At 33.5% G+C, this 10,488-nt stretch overlaps 1 protein-coding gene across 1 annotated transcript; it reads left to right on the forward strand.

The window, feature by feature from the left end:
• The first annotated feature begins 1,723 nt into the window (after window positions 1-1,723).
• Window positions 1,724-9,834, forward strand: LOC120274953 (1-acyl-sn-glycerol-3-phosphate acyltransferase PLS1-like). The gene is given in 12 exon segments (XM_039281491.1): window positions 1,724-1,870; window positions 2,220-2,342; window positions 4,519-4,558; window positions 4,667-4,740; window positions 4,966-5,025; window positions 5,497-5,574; window positions 5,650-5,808; window positions 6,601-6,726; window positions 8,824-8,916; window positions 9,054-9,140; window positions 9,614-9,773; window positions 9,776-9,834. Coding segments are annotated over 12 exon segments (1,140 nt in total). The 5' UTR covers window positions 1,724-1,789.
• Window positions 9,835-10,488: the final 654 nt, after the last annotated feature.

Genomic DNA, 10,488 nt, shown 5'->3' on the forward strand with positions numbered 1-10,488 from the left:
AGTGTATGTAAAATTATTTGTTCACATTATTTAGTTAGAAATAGTATAAAATTATTTAGGAATATAGTATATATAATATTACATTGTTTGATTATTGAAGATGAGAATAATTCTGAGACCCATACTTAAAAGTTTTTTAATTAAGGACTCTTTGGTTAGTTTTTATTATCTTTTAACGCTTTTTTATCATCAATATTGGTTTTAAATTTATAAAATTAAAATTGGCATGTGAACTATATAAATTATTTAATATGAATTATGAAGAGTTTTTTATAATAAAAAATCAAATACGTCACCATCATGTTTGTGACTTTTATTTATTATTATTGATATCTATTTTTTTTTAAATATAAAAAAACCACATGTATTTGAACTGTGGTTTACTTTCTAAAATTAAACTAGTTTATAATTCTTATTAAAAAATATTAATATTGTCTATTCTTAAATACTGAAGCAAAGCTATTATATTTTAATAATATTAAAAATAGATTTAAAATATTACGATTAAATACTATTCAAACCCTTCCCTTTCCAAAAAAGTTTTTTCTAAGAACATCAAACAAGTTTTAAAATAAATAAAAACTTTTAAAATTACAATAAATACTAAAAATGATTTTGATGTTAAATTAGACTAATTTATTTATGTGACTTATCCATTTAAATCACTAAAGATCTAATATTTTATCCTCTTCTCAATTCAAAGTTTGAGGGTTGCAATCCATGACTTGTTCATATGTAATCACATTCAACATACACAAATTGATTAATTTGATTCAAAAATCAAAATAAAAGCCGAACATTACTACGTGTAATGGAAAGACATGTGGGCGCGAATGGAGAAACTAAAAGTTGGAATCCCTCTATCATTAGTACTAAAGCATTGTGTAGTTCTGGGTTGTAAAGCATAAGGAATTTACTATTGTGAAATTATAGTGCATGATTTTTTCATATCATATTGGGTGCATATGATAAACCATCATTGTTTTGCGCCATATAGTAGATTCTTTAAGGGTTACTAAGCATTGTAAATGGTACACCGCTATACTTTTATATCTTTTTAAGACTTTCATGGTAGGGCATTTTGTCACTTTGTGCATTAAAATAAATAATTATTATTTTAAATATTACAATAAACAATGGCATCTTTTTTTTTTAATATAATATCCACTATTGAAAAGGGGAAAAATATTTTTTAAAAAAGAATTTCATAAAAAAATCCATTAAGAAAACTCATTCTAAGTTGGAACAATATATTTTACAACCCCAAATCAACAAAAGAGTCTGCGTCTTACAAGTTAACATGGGGTTCACATCAAACCCTAAAAAAAGAAAAGAAAAAGTCTGAATATTTTGACCCAAATGCAACCTCATTGATAGGCCAGCAACTACTAACTAATCCAACTCAACGTCCAAAACCATGTCCCCCTGCACTTGGCGGGAGGTAATCACACCGGCAAGTCACGGGATCCGGACCTTACAATAACCTGGGTGAAGCCGTACGCTCCCGTTCACAAGATGGACGGTGACCATATCCCAATATATCGGTACGATACGTATCCCAAGATGATAACCCCTTTGCTGTTCCGAGAATCTACACCGTTGGATCAGAATAGTATACATCTCGAGGAAAAATTTAGGGCTGAGATTGAACTAATGAGGCCTTTGTGGTGCACCTGCGAGACAGCGTACCGGGCTGGGGTTTCGCTTCTCTGGTCTCTAAAATCGAGAAAGAGAGAAAAAAAGAGAGTCAAAAACGAAGGCCCAGATCGCGCTCGGTGAGAGCTTGGCCATGGCGATCCCTGCAGCGCTGGTCGTGCTACCTCTCGGCGTTCTCTTCCTGCTCTCGGGGCTGATTGTGAACCTCATTCAGGTCGGCGCACTGTGAATTGGGGAAAGGGTGCTTTTGTTTTGCCGATTTTCTTTGATTTCTTTGTGTTTTTGATTTGGAAGTCTCCGATTGTTGGGTTTGTTTTGAATCTGAAATTTTTGGTTGATTTTGGTGGATTGGGGGTTGCTTGGTTGTTTCTGGTGTGATCTTTTGTTGGACTGATAGGAATTGTGATGTTTTTTGTTGTTGATTTGTTGGTTTTAATCCATTTTTTTATAGCTTTTTTAATGTCAAACAATGTGGGCGTGATTTTTTTTCTTAGCTTTTCTTTTGAGTTTTTTCTCCAATTTGGAATCTGGAGTTTTGATTATGGTGGTGTTTTATGCCGCAGGCTGCGTTTTTTGTGACGGTGCGGCCGTTCTCGAAGAACCTGTATAGGAGAATCAACAGAGTGGTGGCTGAGCTTCTGTGGCTGGAGCTTGTTTGGCTTGTGGATTGGTGGGCTGGGGTTGAGGTACTCCTTTCTGAGATAATTCAAAAGCTTTTCAATTTTTTTGGTACTTATTTTGCGTATTGTTAATTTCATTTAATGTGGGACGGTTATTGGTATGCATTGATTACTTGACGGGGATCACCTAATATGTTGTCTTGCTGTTTTAACTCATTTAATTTTATAGAGTTTGGAGTATAGAAATATGAATGATAAGGAACTTGTGGTTCTAACTTTTTTTCTATTGGAAACTCTCTACTAGGAATGCTAACTGTCTACCACACACACACAGAGGCCAGCCATTGAAAAAAACAGCATGGTCTAGGAATTGGAAATTTGAGGCCTTTAATACATATGACTATCTACAAAAAATGTGAATGAGTTTCGTAGAGTATGTATTGATATCAACAGATAAATTAATGCCATCTAGGAATTCTTTGCCACCTAGGAAAAAGATTGATATCGAAAAAATAAATATCCCACGGGATGGTATCATGCTTTTATAGAAGAAGAAATTATGAAAAATAACCTAATAAACATTTTTAAGAATAACCTTATGTTATCTATAGCAATGACCTTGCCTCTGCCATGGCTGGTCAGTTGTAAAGATCATTTTAGTGCCATGGTAGTTTTCAATTTATAAGAGCAAAAATCTGTGTTTGAACCACCAATTTAACTGCTATTTGTGGTAGATTCTACGAGGAGCTTCCTGCATGTGCACCTTTCTGTTTCCCATCCAATCACTATCTAGCTAAAGTTAACCTTTGGGTGTTGGTTCTTCCATATGATTTACTGAAATTCAGGATATAGTTGGTATTTCACTGCAGAGTTTAAGCACATGGTGAATTCATTTCTTGTGGTATTAAATACAATAGTTCAGTGATTAAAGTGTGAATTTTTTATTTCTTGAGAAACCAGAGAGCAGATCCTCAGCTTCATAAGGGCATTGATATTTTTAGCTTTAAATTAGATTAATTTGGCATGTGGTGGGCAGAATTTATTTCCTTTCTAATGAAATAAGGAGATGGTACTGCATCTAGCAGATTATGCTACCCCTGTACTTGGGATATTCAATTTATGCTCAGTATAATAATTTACTTGGGCTCTACAATTTAGTACTTGAGGTTCCAAATTCATTTGGGTTGGTAGTGAATTTTGTACCTTCCATAATGAAATTGGTACCTCAAGAACTAAATGTCGGTATTGGAAGAGCAGGGCCTATTTTAGAAATGTGTTTAGAGAATTTGATTATTCGAAATTATTTAGAAAACATTATTGAGGTTCTACCCTAGTAAATGTTAAACTCAATGGTAAGGGCATACTCACACATAAAATTTGCAAGGAAAGTGTTGTTGCCATTTGAGTGATTACAAATAGTATTTTAATTTTGGAAGGTTATATCTGTTAAAATGAAACAATTGAACTTTTCCCCCTGAAGATGCTTGAAAAAGTGATTATAAGCAGATGACCCTTTTGATAGAGTTTGCCTAGGCACTCTATTGAAGCACCTGTGAGCTGAGGCTCATTGGCTGCTTTTGGAAGGAATTTATTATTGTTAGTCCACAATGGACATGAATATGAATATTGTGTTTTAAAGTCTAGAATTTCTCATAAGCAACATGATGAATGAATAGTAAATATATCCATCTTTAGATTCACCCTATTTAAAAGATTGATGCTCTACAATGACAGCAAACAATTCTTGAGTGGTGCAGTCATTGAGCTCCTTTCTTGCTTGTGAACACTTAGGCCACATTCAAACTTGGTTGACTGGATGTATATTCAACTTTTTTTGGGCTGTACATCGTTAAGATGAAATGCTATGTAGTTGAGATCTTTTTAATCTGGATTTTGCTAGCAATATTCGCCTTAAATATGAACTGATATGAGGCCAAATTTAAAAATGCAACTGTTCCTCTGTTGGTTATGCTGGTAATTTAAAGTTGAACAGATATATGTAAATCTTATTGTTGACCACCAGAATTGTTCTGAGAAATCTTTTCTCTCTCTGTCCAATCACTCTCATTGATCTGTAAAAATTCCTTTCTTTGTCTAGAATCACTCGAATTTTGTTTTTGTTAACCAGAATTTTATTAGGTGTTGCTTGTTATGTAAAAGATTACTTGATGTGGAAAAGTTAACAGTTTTGTTGCTTTGATTGGGTTTAAATGGTTTGGTGGTTGATTTTTCTTGTTTCCAGGTCCGAGTCTATGCCGATTCTGAATCTTTCGAGTCCATGGGTCTGAGCTGAATTTTCTACACCACGTTTTATATTGTGCAGTGTATTTTCTTCATTTCAAAATGACACAGTGCCTTACATCTGAGAGGTTATTTTTGGAGTTCCACAGGTAAAGAGCATGCACTTGTCATTTGTAATCACAGAAGCGATATTGACTGGCTTGTTGGTTGGATTTTAGCTCAGGTACATTCTACTTATTCATTATTCTGCTACATTAATGATATGTCTATTTTATTCTAGCATAAGGTAATATCCTATTAATGATTTGTCTATTTTATTCTAGCATAAGGTAATATCCTATATACCCATTTAACTGACATTTTTAATATTTATCTATCATAATAATCATTATTTATTTTCTTAATAACAACTTTCAGAATTTTTATTGACACAATATGCGCAATTCAGCGTGCAGGTTGTCTTGGTAGTACCTTGGCTGTCATGAAGAAATCATCCAAGTTCCTTCCGGTGAGTGGATTAGCACAACAATGTGTTTTTTGTTTTATACAGATGACTCCTAACTCCTAGTTGATGGGTATTTCATTTTGCTAAACTCGTCCTCAGATTTATCTCCTTTCATCATTTAAATAGCAAGAATCATTTGATCCTCTGGCAAAGAAAATGAATTGAACATATGTTAATAAATAAATAAAACTTGCAACTTGTCACCTTTTGGTTATTTAATTCTTATCTAATAATGATTGTTGGTAATTTAGTAAAATTGTTATCTTTTCATTCTTTTATACTTGTCCCTTTTTGTCTCATTCTGCATTGATATTTGTTTTTTACTTTTACTTACGGTTCTAGGCATCATACCTAGACTCACCATCTGGCATTTGCACATTCCATGTTAATGACATTTCAGCATGAAAATCAAGAGCAGTAATAGATAGAAGAATGTTGATTTTCTGGGATAACTCGCGCAATCATTCTCTTCAGGTCATTGGTTGGTCAATGTGGTTTGCTGAATACCTCTTTTTGGAGAGGAGTTGGGCCAAGGATGAAATCACATTGAAGGTACAATATACCTGTGAGATATGGATCCTAATTTCTTCCTGTTGCTTTTAAGCCCAACTTAATTCAATTTTGCAGTCAGGTCTGCAACGCTTGAAAGATTTCCCTCAGCCATTTTGGCTGGCTCTCTTTGTTGAGGGGACTCGATTTACACAAGCAAAGCTTTTAGCAGCCCGAGAGTATGCAGCTTCTCAAGGATTGCCAATACCTAGAAATGTTTTAATTCCTCGTACCAAGGTAATTGTTTTTGGAAGTTTGCTATCATCAAGTGCATCACTGCTTTTCTTGATATCTTAATTGTTTATGTAACGACAAAACTTCTGCCTCTAAAATCTAAATCTTCCTTTATTCATTTAGATTTTGTTTTGATGAACAACATTGATTTTGCTGAAAAAAAGCATAATAGTGATTCATAAAGTTGATTAATTTACGGGAACATAATGATTGAAATGTTTACAAAGTGAATTTGGAAGAATTTTCTATCAGACAAATTAACCATTCAAAAACGATAAAACTATCAATGCATCACAAAAATCCAACTAGAGCAACAAACTATATGAAGATAACCACCCAAACTTCATGATAATTGAAGATTCAAACTAATTAAATTAAACCATAATTGATAATCAGTATCTTTTGAAAATAATTCTGCCAGGGATAATAACAAATTGTTCTGGTAAGCTCATGCAGTGGTAAAAATGTCAGCTGCAAAAGCTTCTCTTGTGTTCAGTCCTTAGATTTCTTTGCGTATTATTTCCAGCCTGACTTATATGAATGTTTTTCTGTACTTGTTAAAGGTGACAATTAGTTGGGAAAAAAAACATAATTCACTTTTTAGTTTGTTATGAAATAATTTTTATTTGGTAGTTTGTGAATATATTCTGAGTATGAACATTTTTCTAATGATGCAATGGAGCTGGAAAACAAGAACCACCTCTTTTTCCTATTGTTGATCTTGAAATAATTTTTCATTTTATATTCCTTATGCCATCTTGAGTAGTTATGTAACCAAACTTGTTTGGCTTTCAGGGTTTTGTTTCCTCTGTAAATATTATGCGGACATTTGTCCCGGCAATTTATGATGTGACAATTGACATACCAAAAGATAAGCCTCCACCAACAATGCTCAGAATTTTGAAGGGGCAATCAGCAGTGGTAAGCTAAAAATATGTAAATTTATTGTTCATTCAGTTTTTTTTACAGCTTATGTTTACTTGTTTTTGTTTATTTATTTTTGCAAAAGTCCTGTGGGCAATATATTTTTTTTTTCATAGTGCATATGGTACTCTCACTCCTGCGGTCAGTGTTTGAAGCAGTTGCAAGTCATGTAACTATACCGAGTTATCTTTGGTTGGGGAGCCCACCACCTCCAACCAAACACCCAAGGATGACCTGGGTTAGCAAATAACCTTTTCTTCTTCAAAATTTAGTTAGTTAAGTAAATAAATTTATGGTTTAATATAAACAATTTATCGAGTACAAAAACTCAAACCCAACTTTACCCGGGTTTTCATAAACCCCGATAATACAGTTTGGCTTTCGCATAGCATATCTTTTATTCTTTTTCACCATGTTTGGTTAGGGGATAAACATTTTCCCCAAACCAAGCATCTACTATCTTATAAACATAGTTTAGCTAGATTTAATTATTTAAATAAATATTTTTTAAGAATTAATTTAAAATTTTATTAATATCAATGAAAACTTATTATTATTTAGAAACGTAAATTTTTAATTTTAAAGTATTTAATTTTCATTAGTATTAATTAAGTCAAAACTTGTAAACTCAGATGAAAGTTTCTTTCCAACCCAATCTTTGAAAAAGATTGCCTTATTGTTATCCCCCGACCTAACTTCCCTTTTATATTTGTTAATGCTCCAATGAAATTTTTTTATAATGGAGCTTCCTGTTATATGCCACTCTTGAAAATGGAAGTTCTGTAGGCCTAACTTTAGATGTGAACCCTGAAGTTCAAGTAGTTGGGATCTAAATCTTATTAGCTATTGTTTTGTAAGTAGTGGTTACTTGACTTTTACCTTATATATATATATATATATATTAATTTAGCTTTTGCTTATCTATAGAAATAAGAGAGAGTAACCTACATTGTATTTATTGTTGTTCAGTCTTCTGATGATGCACAGGCACAAAACTAGTTTACCAGTTTGGTAGTACTTAACCCTTAACCCTAGGCCATGAAGATTTTAGGATCAACATGAAGCATTGGCTGGTTCTTTTTTAGCTTTTATCCTGGCACCCCTGGATTTGATAATCTAGCTCAAAATTTAGGTCCATTGGTCTAATCCGATGTAATCAATGAAGAGCAAAGTATTTTCAAATTATGCACTGATGGATGTTTGTTTTGTATAACTGATTGTGTTCTGTGAGAAAATATCGCTGTTTCATGCTGAAAATTATCATTGTTAAAAAATGGGGGGTGTTGAGGTTCCTTCCAGCTTAATTTTGGGGAAAATTCCCTGGGGACATTTGGGAGAGGCAATTCCTGACAAAAGATATGCATGTGATGCTGTGAGGTACATCCACCTCACCGGGCAATGATGTCGACTTTTTTTTTTTTAATTGTAGCTTTTCTTGAAAATGTACTTAACCAATTAAAAATAAGTTAATTATTGTCCATGTGCAATCTGCAACTGCAAGGAAGTTTAGGCCCTTGATTTTGCCTCATGCTGGTATGGTTATTCGAACTATGACAATGAGATATGAGAAGTCTTGCAAAATGTGGTCGCACCTTGAATTCCCTTGGACGTAGGCTGCCTTGTTTCTATCATGCTATGCTTGTGCCCCTCTTGACCGCTTGATCAGTTACTATCCTCTTGAGCTCGAGGTTTATCCATCCTCAAAAGAAAACCTCTGAGGCTAATCTGTGGTTCTGCGAATTGCATTTGCAATTATTGTAATAGTTTTGTCCTTCATATTTAATGCGACTTTTGAAATAATTATATAAATATATCTAGCTGTAGTTAAGATATCTGAGAAATTCAAGACTTTCATCTTGCTCAGTCCAAGCATCTTAAGCACTTATCTTTGAAACACTGAACCAATCTCTAGCGCCAACGGCGGCAATCATATTTTTGTCTGTCTTTCACCAACGTTTACTTTGTGTTGCCCTTATTTTTTCCCCCCAAGAGGTTTAGTATTGGGCAAGAATGGGAACAATGGAAGTTTGTCTAACTTGGTCTCCTCATTTTCTTAAATAAGCTTAGCATATCCAAATGTTTTCGAACACTCAGGTTCATGTGCACATGAAACGGCATGCAATGAGTGAATTGCCTGAGACGGATGACGGTGTGGCTCAATGGTGTAGAGACATATTTGTCGCAAAGGTAAGGAGCTTCAATTACTTTCTATGTTAGTTTTTACTTTGTTATGTTATGTCTATTAATGCTTATGAATTTCTGAATTTCTGTTATCTATTCTTGTTTGATCTTGTTGTTGCACTTCATTTTTTGTTATTTAACAGGATGCTCTCCTAGATAAACATATCACAGAAGGCACTTTTGGTGAAGAATATTATAAACCCATTGGTCGGCCAAAAAAGTCATTACTGGTAAGTTATTACTCATCACAACTGTTTGTTAATGAAAAAAATGATAATCTTGATTTTATTGAAATAATTCTCTCGTGGAATTTGTGGAGATAGTCTGAAATGTCCATGATACTTGTGTACTAAGGATTCTTTTTATTTTAGAAATTTGATTCATCTTGAACTGTAAGATGTTAATACCTCATTGTTTTAAAGTCCTTACAGGCATTTTTCAGCTTTTCATTTGTTTTACTTGATGGATAAAGTTGTGTGTAGGTTTTCCAAAGCACTTGTATATGACCTGAATTTCTGTTATACTGAACAACAACATTTGAAGCCGTAAAATACAGGGTTTTCTAATGTATATGGACTCCTACATTTTCTGGTTTATAAACTTTATCAATATAACCTTTATCAATAGTTTTGTATTGTTTACCTTTATGAGATCTTAATTAATGCTAATAGATGCACTAAACTGACCCTTTATTTGATAACAGGTTGTCATATTCTGGTCCAGCATTTTATCATTTGCCTTGTTTAAGTTCTTCAAATGGTCTTCTCTCTTCTCAACATGGAAGGGGATTGGTTTCTCAATGCTGGGTTTACTAATTGTCACAGTCATCATGCACATCTTTGTACTCTTCTCTCAGTCCGAGCGATCAACCCCGCTAAAGTGGCACCCACCAGGCCGAAGAAGAGTGAGGGCCAACAGACCTGAACTTGATGTGCGCCGTCTTGGCAGATCAACAAAAACCTATATGGAAATTCAAGGCTTGTGGATCAGGTTTTAATCATAGCTGAAATTCTGTTTTCATTGAGTGTGTGCTTTCATGAATAACAGCAGTTAGTATCTTCATTTAGATGCGAGAAAGAGTTAGAAACGTGCATTGGTCTATCCCCACTTCCTTTTTATACTTGTGTTATCTCGTTACGAGGGACGAAATAGTTGTAGCATTATTTATGTTTTTTAATGCATCATATCATTGGATTAGATTTTTATGTGTTTCTAAATCCAAACACTGAATAGAATATAGAGATGAATGTTGAAACTTTAGCTGCTTGGAATCATTCTGTTTTTGGTTAGTTGTTGTGAATTAATAGTGAGTGAATTGTGGTGTTTAAGATGTTCAGTTTGGTATTCAGAATGCAGAAGAATGTAAGTCTGTCTTTTGAGTTTGTTGTGTTGCTGGTGTTATTTCAGAATCTATACTGGCCTTTGACCAGATTGGTCTTTTATTTTTTTATTTTTTTGGTGGCATTTGTGTGGGAATGAACTGAACTGAAAATGTTTTTTTTAATGTATTTTTTATTCATATATGTTGGAATGTCTCATCACTATATTAACTATTCTATTTGATGGTCTGTTTGTTGT

Source organism: Dioscorea cayenensis, chromosome 13, assembly GCF_009730915.1.
Source record: "Dioscorea cayenensis subsp. rotundata cultivar TDr96_F1 chromosome 13, TDr96_F1_v2_PseudoChromosome.rev07_lg8_w22 25.fasta, whole genome shotgun sequence".
Classification (NCBI taxonomy): Eukaryota; Viridiplantae; Streptophyta; class Magnoliopsida; order Dioscoreales; family Dioscoreaceae; genus Dioscorea; species Dioscorea cayenensis.